The sequence below is a fragment of the Jaculus jaculus genome, chromosome 8 (assembly GCF_020740685.1).
Source record: "Jaculus jaculus isolate mJacJac1 chromosome 8, mJacJac1.mat.Y.cur, whole genome shotgun sequence".
In the NCBI taxonomy this organism is placed as follows: Eukaryota; Metazoa; Chordata; class Mammalia; order Rodentia; family Dipodidae; genus Jaculus; species Jaculus jaculus.
Window position 1 is genome coordinate 55,328,078 of NC_059109.1, and position 20,983 is coordinate 55,349,060.

Below are 20,983 nucleotides of genomic sequence, written 5' to 3' on the forward strand. Positions count from 1 at the left end.
GTGTCTCAGGAGCCGTTCAGAAGAGGGAGAAGGAAAAGGCTCCACAAGCACACATCCAGGCCCCACTCCTAGTCAACCACGTTTTCTCAGTGATTACTGCCGGACTTCCTGTAAGAATTAACTAGGAAGTGGGGAACAAAGGAAGAGGCTCTTAGTTTAAAAAAAAAAAAAAAAAAAAACCACAAAGTTTCAGCTGGGCAAAGTGATACATGCCTATAATCCTAGCACTTGGAAGGCTGAAGCAGGAGGATTAAATGTTCAAGGCCAGTCTGGGCTACACAGCAAGGCCTGATCTCAAAATTTAAAAAAAAAAAAAAAAAGCTGGGCATGGTGGCACAAGCCTTTAATCCCAGCACTCGGGAGACAGAGGTAGGAGGATCTGCGAGAGTTCGAGGCCACCCTGAGACTACATAGTGAATTCTAGGTCAACGTGAGCTAGAGTGACATCCTACGTCAAAAAAAAAGTAAAACCTAAAGTTTCAAAGTTGTGGGTATAGTAGAATATCTGCCTGACATGTGACAGATCCTAGGTTCAATCCCTACCAACACCACAAAAAAAAAAAAAAAAAAACCAGAGTTAAATATACCCTTTCAGGACCTATTCTGCTGAGAAATATTCACTTGCAAGCTATAAAAAACCCACAGACCTACAAATCACTACTATCACTCAAAATGGTATCATTATGGCAGAAAAGTTAATACTATTCAAAGCTTTATAGTTTATGTGAGAATTTTTCAACATATGGCCTGATTAAAAGTGCTGAATGCAGAGTGCAATGGCACATGCCTGTAGTCCCAGCACATAGCAGGTGGCTGCCCAGAGAGACATGAGACCCTGTCTCAAGAAAAGGAAAAAAAAAAAAAAAAGTGCTACAAGTATCTCAGCCTTTGCTCGAATCTCCTTTCAATATTCTAGAACTAGCCTCCCAGTTCCTCCCTTTCTCCCAATACATTCTGCATAAAGTTCTTATCAATATAATTTTATACTTGCTAAATATAACCTAATACCAAATAAACATACAAAGTCAAGTGAATCAGTTCCTTAGCCAGAGACCAGTGTGAACACATAAGTATGCCTACCTACCCCAGAAACTCAACAGCTGCCTTCATTTATAAAAACATGTAACTTCCCACTGGAATTGCCTCCAGCCAGAATATAGCGAGTAGGGTGCATAACACTGAGGGAACACACAGAGAGAAGACAGTCTCCAAAGAAAGAGTGCACATTCCTTCCTGTCTCATGGAAGATATCGACCTGCCGTGGATGGGCCATGCTGCCAACTAGGAAGCAATCTTCTTGTTTAGGGTCCCACATGGCTTGGAACCTAGTTAGCCATCGCCCAGTTATGGTGTTGTGCCTAGTGGAAAGATAAAAACCAGTATTAGATATATATATATATTTTTTTTTTTTAATTTTTTTTGTTCATTTTTATTTATTTATATGAGAGTGACAGAGAGAAAGAGGCAGATAGAGAGAGTGAGATTGAGAATGGGCGCGCCAGGGCTTCCAGCCACTGCAAACGAACTCCAGATGCGTGCGCCCTCTTGTGCATCTGGCTAACGTGGGTCCTGGGGAATCAAGCCTCGAACCTGGGTCCTTAGGCTTCACAGGCAAGCGCTTAACCGCTAAGCCATCTCTCCAGCCCAATATATTTTTTTGTTTCTTCCATTTTTTTCTTTTTCTTTTCTTTTCTTTTCTTTTTTCTTTCTTTTTTTTTTTTTTTTTTTTGGTGTTTTGAGGTAGGGTTTCACTAACCCAGGCTGACCTGGAATTCACTATGTCATCTCAGGGTGGCCTCGAACTCACAACATCCTCCTACCTCTGCCCTCCTAGTGCTGGCACTGAAGACATGCACCATCAAGCCCGGCAAAAAACAGTACTTTTTTTTTTGGTAAGGTGTTAAATAATTCATTGAGGTGGCAGAGGAGAGGAGGAGGAGGCTGAGACTTGAAATGGAGATGTTTCCTTCTTCATCTTTGGCTCTTCAGCACTGAACACACTTGTGCTCAAAGGGTGCTTGCTCAGTGTCCATTAAAATGGTACCTTTTGGAGCTGGAGAGATGGTTTAGTGTTTCAAGCACTTGCTTACAAAGCCAAAGGACCCAGGTTTGATTCCCCAGGGCCCAAGTAAGCCAGATGCACAAGGTAGCAAGCACATGCATCTGGGGTTTGTTTGCAATGGCTGGAGGCCCTGGCACATCCAATCTCCACTTACCTCTTTCTCTGTCTCTTAAATAAATAAATAAATAAATAATGGTATCATTTGTCTCACTGTTCCCAAATAACTCAGTGGCTCAGTGGATGAGAAAGATATTCTGTGGGAAATCTCCATCTTATAATCTGAACCTGATGGCTCAACCAGCTGAGACAAGCCCAGATACACCAAACAGGGAACCAGCTACACAACTCAACATAAGGGTGACAGAAAGTCACCCCACAAAGTTGCTTTACACTGGGGCCATACATACCCCACAGCTAGGTATATAGGCCTGCACTGAAAAGAATCCCGGCAGGTCATGGTGACACGTACCTTTCATCTCAGCACTTGGGAGGCAGAAGTAGGAGGATCACTATGAGTTCAGTGCTCGCTTGGGACTACAGAGTTCTAGGTCAGCATAGGCTAGAGTGAGACTCTACCTCAGCAAAAAGTAAAAAATACACACACACACACACACACACACACACACACACACACACATATACATACATACATACAAATAAATAAAAGGCTGGAGAGATGGCTTAGCAGCTAAGCTAACCTGTGAAGCCCAAGGACCCAGGTTCAATTCCTCAGTACCCACATAAGACACATGCACAAGGTGGCACATGTGCCTGGAGTCTGTCTGCAGTGGCTGGAGGTCCTGGTGCGCCCATTCTCTCTCACGGCGATCCTCCTCCTACCTCTGCCTCCCGAGTGCTGGGATTAAAGACATACGCCACCACTCCTGGCTTTCCTCTTCCTTTTGTTAAGGCAACTCTTACTAGCCCAGACTGACCAGAAACACTCTGTATTCCAGGCTGACCCACGCCTGCAGCGATCCTCCTACTTCAAATTCCAGGTGTGGGAATTTACCCACCACAACACCCAGCTGGGAGAGGGTTTTGAAGGCAGGAAAGAGCCTGCAGTAGCCAGGCTGACTGGACACCCTGCTGGACTGCAGAAGTCTCAATTACTGTAACAGGAAGTAGTTCCGGAGCCTAGAGCAGGGCCGGTTGGAGGTAAAGGAGGAAAGGGCGTTCTGAGATCCTAATGGCTGCCTAAGCCCAGAAATAGGCACAGAGACTGACAGCTCCATGAACAGGGAGGTAGTCTTCCGTAACGGGTCACAAGAAGGTCACTGACCCTCACCTAAAACAGCCTCCACCTGCAGAGAACAGTTACTGACTAGGAAACACCCTGGGAACCTGGACGCAAGGGCTCTCCTTGAAAGCTTATGCAACGTAGTACAAAAAGCAGGCCTATCACACCTCCTTCACGACCACATGCCTGACATATGCCTCGCAAATACTGCTACTCAGTGTAGCAGTCCAAGACTGAGGGCACTTGGAATATAGAGGCCTACCTGATGGTGGTGAGGAGAGGAATCTGGGAGGATATACAGCTGCTGTCAAAGACTCTGCAAGAGAGAGACCAAGAGTTGACATAGTCAGGTTATTGAATCTTGAATTTTTTTCCTAAAATAAAATCAGTATACTTAGCCGAGTATGGTGGCGCATGCCTTTAATCCCAGCTCTCGGGAGGCAGAGGGAGGAGGATTGCCACGAGTTCAAGGCCCCTGAGATGACAGAGTTAATTCCAGGTCAGCCTGGACCACAGTGAGACCCTACCTCAAAAAACCAAGAAAAAAAAAAAAAAAACAGTATACTTAAAATACTCATTAGTGGGGCTGGAGAGATGGCTTAGTGCTTAAGGCGCTTGCCTGAGAAGCCTGAGGACCCAGGTTCAATTTCCCAGAACCCACATAAGCCAGATGCACAAGGTGGTGGCACACTTTCGTTTGCAGTGGCTAGAGGCCCTGGCACACCCATTCCCTCCCTCCTCCCCCACCTCTCTGCCTCTCTCTCCCTCTTTCAAATAAATAAATTATATTTTTAAATACTCATTAGTTCATGGTAAAGATACAAATTAACAGCAAGGTAGCTTTTTCAGACATGTAGTTAGCTAGGGACTGGCCACAGAAACACAGACGCCACCTTGCCTGTGAGGGCAGGACTAGAACCCGTGTCTGATCCAGTCCCATCCAAGATGGCTAAAAGCAACAGCTTTCTGTTTCTCCCTCAGTTTCACTGTAGGTGGGCCCTCTTGAGTCTACCAACAAAAAGCCTGGTGATAAATCTCACTCACTGGATGTCTGGTTCATACAAGTGGACCCAAGCCCCCTCTTCTTCCCTTCTCCTGTCTCTCCCCTCCTGCACACTGAGACATCTATTCCCCATGTTAGGGAAATTCTTCCCTGGCCTTTTCCTCTCCCCTCCCAACACTGCTGGGTGAAGGGAAGGAATTTCTCTTTCCTGCCTTGTTTCTGCTCTCCTATTTTAACATTATCCTTAATAAACTCTAACTTACCCTTCTCTGTGTCTGCATTTCTCAGTTCTTTGATAACTTAGACAAGGCCTGCAGTAGGGGCTCATGAGCTTGGGAGTCTTCTGCATCTTTATGGAGACCTAATCCCTCCCAGGAGTCCAATCCCACATCAGTAAGAAATATAACTGTTTGTTTATGTATTTTCAGGTACAGACTGAGATGATGGGGGCGGGGTAATGAGTGTATCAGGGCCTCCTGGCACTACAAACTCCAAATACAACACATGCACCACTTTGTGCATCTAGTTTTACATGGATACTGGGGAATCGAACCCAGGATGTCAGACTTTATAAGCAAGTGCCTTTAACCACTGAGCCATCTCTCTAGCCCTAATTATTACTTTAAAAAAAGGAGGGTTGCCAGGCATGGTGGCACACGCCTTTAATCCCGGCACTCGGGAGGCAGAGGTAGGAGGATCACCATGAGTTTAAGGCCAGCCTGAGACAATATAGTGAATTTCAGCCCAGCCTGAGCTAGTGTGAGACCCTACCTCAATAAATAAAAAAATAAAAATAAAATAGGGTCAGCTGGGCATGATGGCACATACCTTTAATCCCAGCACTTGAGAGGCAGAGGTAGGAGGATCACCATGAGTTCAAGGTCACCCTGAGACTACATAGTGAATTCCAGGTTGGCCTGGGCTAGAGTGAGACCCTATCTCGAAAAAACAAACAACAACAAAAAAAGAAAGTAGGGTCACAGCCTGGGGAGATGAATTAGTGGGTAAAATGTTTGCCGTGCAAGCACAATACCTAAGTTCGAACCCCCGGGACCCACATAAAAGCCAGACATTGTGGCAGGTATCTGTAATCCAAGCATGCATATAGTGAGAAGGGAGGCAGAGACAGGAGAATAGCCATGTAGTCTGATGAACACAGAAGTGAACAAAAAACTTGGCCTCAAACAAGATGGAAGATGAGAACCACACCCGAAGTTGTCCTGTGCACTCCACAGGCATGCCCCTGGCACACAGACCAGCACTCACACACATGAACACAGACACACACAAACACACTGAAAAAAAAGTAGGATCAGCCAGGCATGGTGGCACACACCTTTAATCCCAGCACTCGGGAGGCAGAGGTAGGAGGATCTCTGTGAGTTCGAGGCCACCCTGAGACTCCACAGTGAATTCCAGGTCAGCCTGGGCCAGAGTGAGACCCTACCTCGAAAAACCAAAAAAAAAAAAAAAAGGAGGATCAGATTCTAACCTCAGCCAATAGATCTCACAATATTTACAAAGAATATTATAAAGTTAAGTCTACACTAAAACATAGTACAGACATATTTAAATACTATAACTCCAAATTTAATTTTTTTTTTTTTGAGACAGGATCTCAGTAGGTATATTCTAGCTAGCCTAAAACTGGTGATCCTCTTGTCTCAGCCTCCTGAGTGCTGGGATTATAGGGACAGCACTATGCCCAATTTGACATGTTCATTCTAAAGTGATAATCTGGACTCTAAAACCACATTCAGATTCACAATATGTGACATGCATAAAGGATGCGGTCTGAAAATGCACAAGTTAAATGAAAGTGCATATATATCAGGAGCAATCTCCCTGACTCTATGTGATGGCATAATACAGCATTTCAAAGTTGCTAAAGAAAATAAGGTTGGCCAGCATACAAGGAAGGGTTCTAGAAGTGTCTACCAGGTATTATGGCAGAAGGAAACTAACTTCATTATCATCACATCTCCTGTGCCTGGCTAGTCCAGGGCAACCTCTTGGCATGAGCCCTTCTTCCTAGGTGGATTACTAGAAAGCTAAATTACTAATGGCTAATGTAGTAGAAGTAAATTCTAGAGTGTAAATGCATAAAACTGGACAAAGGAACTGAACAGATGATGGGAAGGGGACACAGGGCTACTAATCCCTCATGACAAACTCTTTCCTTCATCTCCTGGCAGTGCCTATAGACTTTGTTAGAAACAGATAGAGCACTTGTCACACATTGCAGACCATGTGTTTCCAATGCTAAAACCCCGGAGTCATACCCATTAGTTTATATAAAAGGTAAATTTTTGCTGTTTTCTGCTTGCCTAAAGTCTGGGACTCTGAAATTTCCTTTGAACACTGCGCTTTTATGGTAGACCCCCACTTTCTTAAAAAAAAAAAAAAAAAAAGGTTGGATAGATGGCTTAGTGGTTAAGGCACTTGTCTGTGAAACCTAAGGACCCAGGTTTAATTCCCCAGGACCCACGTAAGCCAAATGCACAAGGTGGCACATGCATCTAGAGTTTGTTTGCAGTGGCTGGAGGACCTGGCATATCCATTCTCTCTCTGTCTCTTTTCTGTCTCTCTGTCTGCTTGCAAATAAATAAAGACATATTTAAAATTAAAAAAGAAAAGAGCATCTTCTATCTGGATTGTAATGCATACCTGAAATTCTAGCACTCAAGCTTCTGAAGCAGGAGGATCACAAGTTCAAGGCCAGCCTAGGATATACAGTGAGACTGTCTCAAAATAAAGAGGCCTGGGGAGATGGCTCAGTGGTTACAGTCAGCCCAGATATGATTCTCCAGTACCACATAAAACCATATACACAAAGTGGTACATGCATCTGGAGTTCATTTGCAGTGGTAAGAGGCCCTGGTGCACCCATACTCTCTCTCCCCTTCTGCTTGCAAATAAATAAATAAACAATTTTTAAAATAAAAACACCAATCTTGCACTGGAGAGATGGCTTAGGAGTTAAGGCACTTGCTGGCAAAGCCAAAGGAGACAGGTTCAATTCCCCAAGACCCACATAAAGCCAGAAGCATAAGACAACACATCTGGAGTTCATTTGCAGTGTCTAGAGGTCCTGCCATGTCTATCCTCCAACACCCCAAATTAAAAATAAAATAAAAAATATTTTTTAAAAAACACCAAGCTTTATTAAAAAGAAAAGGAAAGGAAGGGTGCAGAGAGAGAGAGAGAAGTTCTCCCTAAAATTATCTTCCAAGACAGCAGAACCCTTGTATCATTAGGATTTCTGGGCTTCTTTAGTGCTGAAAGGAGAGCCTGACCACTGACTTCCCAGGGAGCTCGAGAATGCAGAAACTACTGAGAAGTCATTAAGTTCAGACCCATGGTCTTTAGGAAACCACATCTGAATACAAGACAAAACAGTGATTCAATAGGAGCAGCAGAAAACAAACCTTCCACTTTACTGACACAATAGCTACAGACTCAAAATTTTGATTTCCTAAGAGAAGATGTCTCCGTGGTCAAAGGCACTTGCTTGCAAAGCCTGCCAGGCCTGGGTTCAAATCCCAAGCCACTGACATAAGCCAGCAGATGCATAAAGTGACATAAGCATCTGGTGTTTATTTATGGCAAGAGGTACTGGCATGTATACATGTGACACACATATATAGGCATGTATGTATAAATACATTTCTTTAAAGAAATACATTTCTGGGCTGGGGAGATGGCTTAGCAGTTAAGGCACTTGCCTGCAAAGCCAAAGAACCTCGGTTCAATTCCCCAGAAACCAGTAAGGTAAGCCAGTTGCACAAGGTGATGCATGCATCTGGAGTTCGTATGCAGTGGCTGGAGGTCCTGGCGCACCCATTCTCTCTCTCTCTCTCAAATAAATAAATAAAAATAAAAACTTAAAAAAAAAAGAAATACATTTCTGTCTCTTCAGCTTACCTTAGTTTACTATCAGCACATGTGGTTACCACTCTGTTCCCAGTGACAGGTGAAAAATAGGCAGAAGCAATGCTCTTTGTGTGCTCGTGCAAAGAAATCAAAGGCTGGCTTCCCCTGGTATTCAGGCGCCGGGTATCATAAATGTGAATATCCCTGGAGTAGGAAGAGGAATTATTAACACTGTCACAATACATTGTAGTAAGCCTATAGAACAGTGCCAAGCATAAATCAGACATCCAAATAGTTGCTACATTGAAGAACATTTAAGGCAGAGCCTTCTAATCCTCTTAATTTTACAAACACTAATTAAAAGAATATATATATATGGGGCTGGAGAGGACCCAGGTTTTATTCCTCAGAACCCACATAAGCCAGATGCACATGGTGGTACATGCATCTGGAGTTTGTTTGTAGTGGGTAGAGGCCCTGGCGCGCGCACACACACACTCACTCTCTCTCTCTCTCTCTCTCTCTCTCTCTCATAAGTAAATAAATAAAAATATTTTTTTTCAAAAAAGTAAAATATTAGAAAAATTCCAAACTGTAGCAGAAACATGGTAACAGGCAGGTATACAGACAAGTATCTAATTGGTTTTCCAGTCTCTCCCAGAAACAAAGTAGTTATAGGTCACATGCAACTTTTTTCTGTCTATTAAAATCTTAAATTTTTTCTCAAAAATAGAAGTAAATGCATACTATGCCAAACAAAGCAAAATGTATATTTCTTCCAGCAGTTTCACCATTTATCAAATCCAAATGAATTTCTTATTAAAAAACAATCATCTGGCTGGAGTGAGGGCTTAGTGGTTAAGGTACTTGCCTGGGAAGCCTAAGGATCCAGGTTCAACTTCCCAGTGCCCACAAAAGCCAGATGCACAAGGTGGCACATGCATCTGGAATTCCTTTGCAGTGGCTAGAGGCCCTGGGGCACCCATTTTTCTCCACCCCCCCCCCTGCAATACCAACAGATTGGCCTCTGTTTTTTTTTAATGAGAGAGAGCAACAGTGAGAGAGAGTGTATGTGAGAGAACAAGAGAGAGAATTGGCATGCTAGGGCCTCCAGCCACTGCAATTCAACTCCAGACACATGTGGCCCCTTGTGCGCATGTGTGATCTTGCATTCTTGCATCACTTTGTACGTCTGGTTTGCGTCACACCTGGAGAGTCCAACATGGGTCCTTGGGTTTCACAGGCAAGTGCCTTAACCACTAAGCCATCTCTCTAGCCTAATTCCCTCCCTTTCTATTTGCTTCTCTCTCTCTCTCTCAAATAACAAAATATCTTAAAATAAAAATAAACATATAAATAAAAAACAATCACAATCAAAAACTTCTTTCAGGGGCTAGAGAGATGGCTTAGTGGTTAAGGCACTTGCCTGCAAAGACTAAGGACCCAGGTTTGATTCTCCAGAACCCACGTATGCCAGATGCACAAGGTGGTGAATGTGTCTGGAGTTTGTTTGCAGTGGCTAAAGACCCTGACACACCTATTCAATCTCTCTAGTAAAAAAATAAAATAAAATATTAAGAAAATAAAACTTCTCGGGTTGGAGAGATAGCTTACTGGTTAAGGCACATGCCTGCAAAGCTTTAAGGACTCAGGTTCGATTCTCCAAGTCCCACGTAAGCCAGATGCACAGGCACGCCCATTCTCACTCTCTCTCCCACCCTCTGTCTCAAATAAACAAATAAATAAAAATCTTACAAACCTATTTAAAAAAAAGAAAAGAAAACTTCTATCAGAAACTTCCAGGTAAGATGCCGGGGTACAAGCCACAATTGAGGGAGAAACAAGGATACAGAAACAGAGGTGCTGGGATGGCTCTACTGCACAGTCAAACTACCAGTGCCAACTCCAAGCCAGACCAGCAACACTTACCACGGTGACAGCAAGCTCTCTCTGCAACCTCCCTCCACAAGCACTCTGCCACAGATAAGAAGAAACCAGCCACTGAATGTAAGAGGTCTAAGGAGCCGAGGTAAATGCAAAATAAACTGTTTAATGAAATCATACAAGAAAATTTGCCAAACCTAGAGAGGGAAGTTGACATCCAAACACAAGGTGCTTCAAGAACGCCAAACCAAATGCCCAGAGAAGGACCTCTGCACGGCACACCACAGTCAAGATGTCAAAAATACAAAGTAAGCCTGGTGTGGTGGCACACACCTTTAATCCCAGCACTCAGGAGGCAGAGATAGGAGAATTACCAGGAATTCGAGGCCACCCTGAGACTGCACAGTGAATTCCAAGTCAGCTTGGGCTAGAGTGAAACCCTACCTCGAAAAACCAAAAAAAAAAAAAAAAAAGCAAAGCAAAAGCTGGACATGGTGGCATACATCTTTACATCTTTAATCCCAGCACTTAGAAGGCAAAGGTAGGAGGATTGCCATGAGTTCAAGGCCATCCTGAGACTACATAGTGAATTCCAGGTTAGCCTGTGCTAGAGTGACTCTACTTTGAAAAACAAAACAAAACAACAACAAAAAAAAGTAGACATAACACTAAAAGCTGTAGGGGGAAACACCATCTCACATACAAAGGCAGGAATACCAGAATAACCTGAGACCTCAATAAAAACATAAACAACCCTAAATGCCAGGAAAGAACGGAAAGATATATGACAAGCTCTGGAACTAAAAGACTACACGCTATGAATGCTTTACCCAACAAAGGTATCTTTCAAAATGTCTTCTAGCCGGCTTTAATCCCAGCACTCGGGAGGCAGACGTAGGAGGATCACCATAAGTTTGAGGCCACCCTAAGACTACCTGATGAAGTCCAGGTCAGCCTGAGCTAGAGCAAGACCCTCCCTCAAACCCTCCCCCGTTCCCCCCAAAAGTCTTCTCAACCAGGTGTGGTGAGGCACACCTTTAATCCCAGCACTCGGGAGGCTGAGGCAAGGGGATCACCATATGAGGCCAGCCTGGACTGAGTTCCTTATCAGCCTGGGCTAGAATGAGACCCTACCTTGAAAAAAACTAAACAAACCAAAGTTCTATATATGTAGGTATTTATGCCCTTTGATTAGGGCTGTTCTTGCTTTTGGTTAGAGAAACTTCTTTTTACAGATGCTGGTGAATACTTAGGAGACTCAAGATGACAAGAAGAGAAAGCCCAGTGCTTAGCACTGAATGAGTCATCTCTGTCATACCCTTCAGGTCACAAGGAACAAAAAAGGTAGCAAAAGACTATGAGAGCTGGGCTGGAGGGATGGCTTAGCAGTTAAGACATTTGCCTGCAAAGCCAAAGGACCCAGGATCAATTCCCCAGGACCCACATTAGCCAGATGCACAATGGGGCACACATGTCTGGAGTTCATTTGCAGTGGCTGGAGGCCCTGGTGCGCCCACTTATTCTCTCTTTCCTCTCTCCCTCTTTCTCTGTCAAGTAAATTAATAATTAAAATTTTTTAAAAAAGAATGTGAGAGCTGCTCTCACTGCTAGCCAGAGATGGCAATGGACACTGAGGAATCTCAAAACTCATCAAAGCAGAACAGAAGAGGTGTTAAGAGCTCAACAGGAAATGAGACATCTCTATTACACCCTCCAAGGTTCAAGGAATACGGAGGAGAAGGAGGAGAAAAGGACGTAAGAGCCACAGGGTGAGAAAAGTACTTTGGAGCACTGTCCTCCAGCCATGAACTGGTGCATTCATGACCTCACAGTGGTTGTTGTGACACTCACAAGACCTGCAATGTTAGCCCGTCAACATTTTGACATAGGGGATGGAAAAGGATAAAAGAAAAATCAAAAAAAGAGGAAAGGGGCCAGAGAGGCAGAGGTAGGAGGATCACCAAGACTTCAAGGCCACCCTGAGGCACTTGCTTGTAAACCTAGGTTCCATTCCCAGCACACATACATAAAGTCAGACAAGAAAGTGGTACAAAAAGAAAGAAGAAAGAAAGAAAGAGAAAGTAGTGCAAGCATCTGGGATTCGTTTGCAACTATAAGAGACCCTGGCGCACGCATGCACACACACACACACACACACACACAAGCAAATAAACAAATAAAAATGATTAAAAATGGGCTAGAAGCAAGGCATGGTGGCACATGCCTTTAATCCCAGCAGTTGGGAGGCAGAGGTAGGTGGATAGCTGTGAGTTTGAGGCCACCCTGAGACTACATAGTTAATTCCAGGTCAGCCTGGACTAGAGTGAGATTCTACCTCTAAAAACAAAACAAAACAAAAAAAGGGGCTGGAGATAGGTTGGAGAGAATAGGCACACCAAGGCCTCCAGCCACTGCAAACGAACTCCAGATGGGTGCGCCCCCTTGGGCATCTGGCTAATGTGGGTTCTGGGGAATCAAGCCTTGAACTGGGGTTCTTAGGCTTCACAGGCAAGCACTTAACTGCTAAGCCTTATTGCCAGCCTTGGCACACATTTTTAATCCCAGCACTCAGGAGGCTGAAGTAGGAGGATCACTGTGAGTTCAAGGCCAGCCTGAGACTACAGAGTGAGTTCCAGGTCAGCCTGGGAAACAGTGAGATACTATCTCAAAAAAAAAAAAAAAAAAAAAGGCCTGGAGAAATGACTTAGCAGTTAAGGCACTTGCCTGTGAAGCCTAAGGACCAAACTTGCCTGTGAAGCGTAAGGACCAAAGTTCAACTCCCCAGAACCCAGATAAGCCAGGCACACAAGGCATGCATGCAAACAAGGTCATGCCTGCACACAAGGTGGCACACACATCTGACTGCAGTGGCTAGAAGCCCTGGTATACCAATTCTCCCTCCCCGCCCCATTAAAAAAAAAAAGCTGGGGGCTGGAGAGATGGCTTAGCAGTTAAGGTGCTCACCTGTGAAGCCTAAGGACCCAGGTTCGATTCCCCAGGATCCATGTAAGCCAGATGCACAAGATGGTGCATACATGTGAAGTTTGTTTGCACTGGCTAGAGGCCCAGGAGTATCCAAAAAATAAGTCAACAAATAAATAAATAAGATCTAATAATGTAATGCTCAAACAATGGTCCTCCTCTGAGAGAAATGGCCCTTTGAAATCTACTATCCTGTTTTTTTGGTTTTTCAAGGTAGGGTCTCACTCTAGCCCAGGCTGCCTGGAATTTACTCTATAGTCTTAGGATGGCCTTGAACTCACAGTGATCTTCCTACCTCTCCCTCCCAAGTTCTGGCATTAAAAGTGTGTGCTACCATGCCTCTCTAAAGTCTACTATTCTTAAAGTCCAAAGATTGACTTATCTGTTTCACATTCCTCCAAAGGTATGCAAATTAACAACAACAAAAAAAAAAATTAAAACAGAGATGCTAGGTCTTTATCGAAGCAATTAATTTAAATTTCTTGGGAAATTTTTGCTTCTATACATGTTAACATGTTTTTCCTTTTTCTTACAACTGCTAGATATTTAAAGTCATATATTCATGCTTTCTATGTTTTAGATATGGCTTGCAATGTCACCAAACAACTAAAGTTAAATGTTAGACAGAATGACTAAGATTTTTGCCATTCTTTAACTAGATCTGTTTTGCTAAAGACAAAGGTGATCAGATATGTATAACTGTCCTTCTGGGTGTTCAATAACCATGTTAGAAGCCAAAGCTATTGAGAATACTGGAGCTGAAAGGGAAAACAATATTTTGGTCTCTGCTCCCAGGTTAAATAGGTGACCACAGTACATCTTTAACATGCCCTACATCTTGGGTTAATTACCTGTCTTCTTGATCAAAAAGGTTACTGAGACCCAGAGATTTTGTGTATATGTGTGTGTGTGAGAGAGAGCGCGAGAGAGAATTGGCATGCCAGGGTCTCCAGCCACTACAACAGAACTCCAGACACGTGAACCAACTTGTGCATATGGCTTATGTGGGATTTGGGAGTTGAACATGGGTCCTTAGGCTTCATAGGTAAGCACCTTAACTGCTAAGCCATTTCTCCAGCCCGTGAGACCCAGAGATTTGACTCCAACCATTGTACAGTCTGCAAGAGGAGGGTCACAACAGAGGACAAGATCCTCAATGCTTCCAAGGGAACCCATATGGTCAGGAAGGCACTGTTTCATCAAGCAGATGGCACCAATACAGAAAGCGCTGTAGAACTCCTCTCAGATCCCTAAAAGTCTCTCTTAAAGAGCCACAAGTGCCCCTAAAAAGTACATATATAATTACATTTTGGCTACCTACTTGGTCTTAAACTCCCAGCAACAAAGTATAACCAAAGTAAACAAAAATTCAAGCTTATAGGCTTTCCAATTTAACTGTAAATATAGATATCCATATCTCTTACTCATATGCTTAGGGCTCATAATACTAAGTTCTTACATACACCTATGCCTCCAACAGGATAAGGTCCTTTCCAACTCTCTTGATAATAATCATAATGTTCTTATTGTTTATCTTTTATAAATGTTACCCCAGATTAAAAATATATATATCCAAGGGCTGCAGAGATGGCACAGCAATTAAGGCACTTGCCTACAAAGCCAAAGGACCTAGGTTCAACTCCCAGGAGCCACGTAAGCCAGATGAGCAAGGGAGTGCATGCACCTGGAGTTCGTTTGCAGTAGCTAGAGACCCTGGTATCCTCTCTCTCTCTCTCTCTCAAATAAATAAATAAAAATAAAATATTTTTTAAAAAAAGAACCAACACAGAGATGGTGAAGAAACATCAAGCTGGTTCACAAGAAATGAAAAAACCTTTGCATTGTTGATCTTTAGACAGATTCACTCTGGGGGAACTCTAAATGCCATGCTCTGTAATCACACTGAGCTTGAAGAACTTAGAGCAGTCATTGTCCCACTTCCCAAATGTCAGTTAGAGTTTCCTCACTGGAGAGGAGAAGGATACAAATTAAAAGCAAGATAGCTTTCTTCTGCAGGTAATCAGCTAGGGACACAGGCCCAAAAGAACATGGATGCCACTTTGTCCTAGCAAGAAAGAACTCCAGTCAAATTCAATCTGTCCAAGATGATAAAGAGCAGCTTCCAGGTCTTCCTAAAAAAGGTTATCCTGCCCACTCCATGGGAGGGAATACATCCCTGATACTAAAAACCTACAACAGGGGTAGTCATGAGCCCTATGGTGTAACGTCCACTGCTGTCTGGATAAATGTGTACACTATGCTCACCAAACTGCCCAGTAAGCACTTTTCTTAATGTTCATACCCATATATTAATGCTACTCTCGCTTTTGGTTAGAGACCTTCTCTTTTCAGATGGCAATGACCTTGGGATGACTCAGAAGGCACCATGGTGCTGAGAAGAGGTGACAGAGGAGTGCTCAGCACTGCAATATCTCTATCACACCTTCCGAGGCTCAGGTTCCATTGCGGAAGAGGTGATGGAAAGGATGTAAGAGCCAACAGAAAGGTAGGACTCCTTACAACATGCTCCACCCAGACACAAAATGGCCTGAATATCCATGACCTCACAGTGCCTGACACTACCTACACAAGACCATCATAATAGAAGGAAAAGATGATATAAAAATAAAAGAGAGACTTTTTGAGAGAGGGAGGGGATATGATAGAGAATGGAGTTTCAAAGAGGAAAGTGGGAGGAGGGAGGGAATTACCATGGGATATTGTTTACAGTCATGGAAGTTGGAAGTTGTCAATTAATAACTGTAAAAAAAAAAGGGGGGGGTTATTCTGGGCTGGAGAGATGGCTTAGCAGTTAAGGCACTTGCCTGCAAAGCCTAAGGACCCAGGCTCAATTCCCCAGGACCCACGTAAACCAGATGCATAAGGTGGTGCATGCGTCTGAAGTTCATTTGCACTGGCTGGGAGTCCTGGAATGCCCATTATCTCCCTCTCCCTCCCTCACTCCCTCCCTCTCCCCAACTCTAATAAACAAATACATAAATAAATGAAAATAAATAGTTTTTCCCTTAAAAAGCTTTTCCTGAGCTGTTCCCAGGCTTGGCACCCCTGTGCAGGCTCTTTATCAATTTTTGCTCTCCTCTGGCCTAGCAACCAATCCAGGTCCTATACATTTGAACCTGGAAATGAGGCTCATCCCCACTGGACAACTAATTTATTAAAAGACCTGATACGGTTTGCCATGTGGATTTCCAGGTTTTCTATCTCCCAGCTGGAGGGAGCCCCTCCTGGCATGGCACCTTTTCTTCTCTTTTTATTTTCTCTTAAAATAAACCTCCTGGGGCTGGAGGAATGGCTTAGCAGTTAAGGCATTCGCCTCCAAAGCCAAGGGACCCAGGTTCAACTCCCCAGTACCCACATAAGCCAGATGCATAAGGGGGCACATGTAATTGAAGGTCATTCGCAGTGGATGGAGGCCCTGGTGAGCCATCCTCTCTCAAATAAATAAAAATAAAATATTTAAAAATAAATAAATCTTCTGGGCTGAGAAGATAAATTATCAGTTAAGGTGCTTGCCTTCTAAGCCAAAGGACCCAGGTTTGATTCCCCAGTACCCACATAAAGCCAGATGCACAAGGTGGCTCATGTGCCTGGAGTTCATTTGCAGAGGCCTAAAGGCCCTGGCTTCTCTCTCTCTCTTTCTCTATCACTCAAATAAATAAATAGAATATCAAAAAATGTTAAATAGGGCCAGGCATGGTGGTGCACACCTTTAATCCCAGCACCCGGAAGGCAGAGGTAGAAAGATTACCATGAGTTCAAGGCCACCCTGAGACTACAGAGTGAATTCCAGGTTAGCCTGAGTTACACTTAGAGCCTACCCTCGGCGGGGGAAAAAAAAGTTAAATAGCTCATGGGTCTATTTTCTTAAGTTCATTTCCCCAGTACTCATGGAAAGCAAGAGGTGCATGCAGCTAGAATTCATGTGCAGCAACTAGAGGCCCTGGCGTGCCCATTCTCTCTGTCTCTCTTTTCTCTACCCCTCTCTGCTTGCAAATAATTAAAAAACATTTATTTTAAAAAATAAAAAAGGGAGGTGATATGATGGAGAATGGAATTTCAAAGGGGAAAGTGGGGGGTGAGGGTATTACTATGGGATATTTTTTATAATCATGAAAAATGTTAATAAAAATTGAGGAAAAAAAAAGGATCATACACCACCAATTCTTTAATCCCAGCACTTGGGAAGCTTGCTGTTAGTTTGAGGCCTGCCTGGAGCTATAGACTGAGTTCCAGGCAGCCCAGGCTAGAGTAATATCCTGTATCAAAAAAAAAAAAGCCAGGCGAGGTGGTGCAGGTCTTTAATCCCAACACTCAGGAGGCAGAGGTAGGAGGATTGCTGTGAGTTTGATGTCACCCTGAGACTACATAATGAATTCCAGGCCAGCCTGGACTAGAGTGACACCATACCTCAAAAAATAAAAAAATAAATAATTCCCGATAGGGTTGGGGAGATAGCTCAACAGTTAAAGGCATTTATTTGCAAAGCCTGCCAGTCCAGTTTTGATTCCTTAGTACCCAAATAAAGATGTACAATGCGGCATGTGCATCTGTAATGTGCAGAGACAAGAGGCCCTGTACTCCCATAAGGCCAAAAGTAAACAATTTTCTTAAAAAGTAAATGAGCCGAGTATGGCAACACACGCCTTCAATCCCAGCACTAGGGAAGCAGAGGTGGAAGGATCACTGTGAGTTCAAGGCCAGTCTGGAACTACAAAGTGAGTTTCAGGTCAGCATGGACTAGAGTGACACTCTACCTTGGAAAAAACAAAAACAAAATAAGAAAGTGGGGTGGCTGCAGAGATGGCTTAGGAGTTAAATCAACCTGAGAAGCCTAAGGACCTAGGTTCAACTCCCAAGAACCCACGTAACCCAGATGCACAAGGTGGCACATGTGCATAGGAGGTGTATGCACACAAGGTGGCACACGTGTCTGGAGTTCATTTACAGTGAGTGGCTAAGGCCCTGGCGTGCCAATTCTCAGCCTCTCTCTCCCTCAAAAAAAAAAAAAAAGAAAAAAGAAAAGTAAAAACCAAGCGTATGTCTTTGAGGAGGATCACTGTGAATTAAAGTCCAATCTGGGGCTACAGAGTGAATTTCAGGTCAGCCTGGGCTCAAATGAGACCCTACCAAAAAAAAAAAACCGAAAGAGTCAAATGTCTGGAAAACATAACTAAACCATGTATTTCTGACGTGAAAAGGACTACATGGAGAAGACTGGGGGGCACGCAAGGCACTCTGTTACCAGAAAGTGCAGGAGTGTACAGAATTATTAACCCAGGTGAGACCCCCGCAGAGAAGCAGGAGGGAGCTTCCAGCAGCCCCACCATCCGCAAGAAGACCCCTGCCTCCGCCACTGGGAAGTGCCTGTACTCACCGGGCCTGCCTGAACCAGCAAGAGCAAACCACTGAGAAGGGATTCTCGCAACTTCACAGAGCTTTCCACAGCCTCCCCTCCTCTATACACAACACCAGGAACCACTGGCAATTTCAGGGCACCATGGGTCAGAGTCACCCCTCTACCACATAGCATCCAGCACAGCTGGTCTGAAGGGCAGACTGACCTAACCAGCTGAGCAGAGTCCACAGTGCACCAAAGAGGGAGCCAGCTTCACAACTCAACATGGGTGGGATAGAAAGTTAACCCAAAAGGTAACTGGGCTGGTTTACACTGCAGCAATACCTACCGGCCCCAAAACTGGGCATATAGGCTTGCCCTGAAGAGCTATCTGTGCCTTTCATAACAGGGCAGGCTGCTGCAAAAAGAATCCCAAGGAGGGAAAGAATTCAAAACTTTGAACACTAAGACAAAAACAATGGTGTGTTAGATCTGATGTACATTTAGTTTACTTTGCCTTTCTTTCTTTCTTTTTTTCCCGAGGTAGGGTCTCTCTCTAGCCCAGGCTGACCTGGAATTCACTATGTAGTCTCAAGGTAGCCTCAAACTCACAGCAATCCTCCTACCTCTGCCTCCTGAGTACTGGGATTAAAAGCGTGCGCCACCATGCCCAGCTGTTTTGGGATTTTTTTGTTTTTATTTTTATTTTTTTTTTTTTTTTTCATTTTTCAAAGTAGGATCTCACTCTAGCGCAGGCTGACCTAGAAGTCACTATGGAGTCTCAGAGTGGCCTCGAACTCACAGGGATCCTCCTACCTCTGCCTCCCAAGTGCTGGGATTAAAGGCATGAGCCACCACGCCTGGCTTACTTTGCCATTCTTTTTTGTTGTTGTTGTTCATTTTTATTTATTTATTTGAGTGTGACACAGAGAAGGAGACAGAGAGAGAAAGAGACAGACAGAGAGAGAGAGACAGAGAGAGAGAGAATGGGTGTGCCAGGGCTTCCAGCCACTGATAACAAACTCCAAACACATGCGCCCCCTTGTGCATCTGGCTAATGTGGGTCCTGGGGAATCAAGCCTCGAACCCAGGTCCTTAGGCTTCACAGGCAAGCACTTAACTGCTAAGCCATCTCTCCAGCCCTTACTTTGCCATTCTTAAATAAACTGTGTTTTAGGGATAACTTTTGTCACTTGATATTTCTTAATTTAGAATGCCTGTTTAGTTGTTTGGTTCTGTTTGTTCGTTTTTTCCTTCCTTTCTTTTCTTTTTCGGTTTTTCAAGGTAGGGTCTGGCTCTGGCTCAGGATAACCTGGAATTAACTGTGTAGTCTCAGGGTGGCCTCGAACTCACAGCAATCCTCCTACCTCTGCCTCCTGAGTGCTGGGATTAAAGGCGTGCACCACCACGCCTGGCACTTTCTTTCTTTCTTGGGGGCAGTGTCTCACTCTGACCCAAGCTGACCTGGAACCCATTGCTGTGCAGAAATCTCAGCCTCCCAGCTGAAAGGATTAAGGAAATGAGCCATTATGCCTACCACCAGCCTGCCCAGTTTAGGGTCTTTTGGGTTCTGTTGGTTTGCTTATATGTTTTAATCCTTACTTGGAATCTTTCCACTACTCTTCCCAAACACAACTCGTTTACTTTTCCTCTTTCCAACCTCTTTTCCACTTCTCTCTTCCTTGCCCCCTCCTCCTTATTTTCCATGACAACCTTTCATAGCCTCAACAATTCCTAAAATCTGTGGAAATTAACAGTCCCCAAGTAATTTCTCCCAGATATTTGTTCTACCTCCATCTTTTTGTTTTTTAAGTTAATACTAGCCAGGCATAGTAGTGCACACCTTTAATCCCAGCACTCGAGGCAGAGGTAGGAGGATCACCATGAGTTTGAGGCCAACTTGGGACTATAGAGTGAATTCCTGGGCTAGAGTGAGACCCTACCTTGAAAAACCAAAAAATAAATAACTTAAAACTAATTCTCACACTAACTCACCCTACACTGCTCCCGCTTCCAAGTAACCAAAACCCTAGCATATTTCTTTATTCCCCACACTCCCCCCCCCCTACACACACCGTAGGGTCTCACTCTAGCCCAGGCTGACCTGACACACACTCTATAGTCCCAAATTGGCCTCAAACTCACAGTCATCCTGATTTCCAAGTGCTGCGATTAAAGATGTGTGCCACCACACCAGGCAAAACCCTAGCCTATTTCTACCAACCTTGTTCATTCACCCACTAGCCATTAATCAAGGTGAACACTGTTGCTAGTTTGAGACTAGGACATTTGCACAGCAGGCATACCCAACAGCGTGGGTCACTCCTGTCACTACTCTGAGAGTAATATTGAAGCCGCATCTGGCATCTTGAGCTCCTATTCGGAATATGTAACTTCTGATTTAGGCAACTAATAATACAGCTTATTACTTAGTAAATTCAAACATTGGAATGACTCAATATGCAAAAATCTCTATGCAATACTATAAGAAACACACACACACACACAAAATCAAGACAACCATAATTCCTCCAAAGATTACAAATCCTACAGTAATAACTTTCAAGTGAGACTGAATTAGAT

General features: G+C 43.9%; 1 protein-coding gene across 3 annotated transcripts in view; it reads right to left on the reverse strand.

Annotated features, from left to right (window-relative positions):
- Positions 1–570: 570 nt before the first annotated feature.
- Wdr76 (WD repeat domain 76) overlaps positions 571–20,983 on the reverse strand; it is a 73,162-nt gene continuing 52,749 nt past the window's right edge. For all 3 annotated transcript variants that reach the window (XM_045156737.1, XM_045156735.1, XM_045156736.1), the window contains exons 11-13: positions 8,230–8,382; positions 3,565–3,618; positions 571–1,358 (exon numbers count right to left, since the gene is read on the reverse strand). In XM_045156737.1, coding sequence (XP_045012672.1) covers positions 1,094–1,358; positions 3,565–3,618; positions 8,230–8,382 — 472 coding nt within the window. In that variant the 3' untranslated portion in view covers positions 571–1,093. The remainder of the gene's footprint in view (positions 1,359–3,564; positions 3,619–8,229; positions 8,383–20,983) is intronic.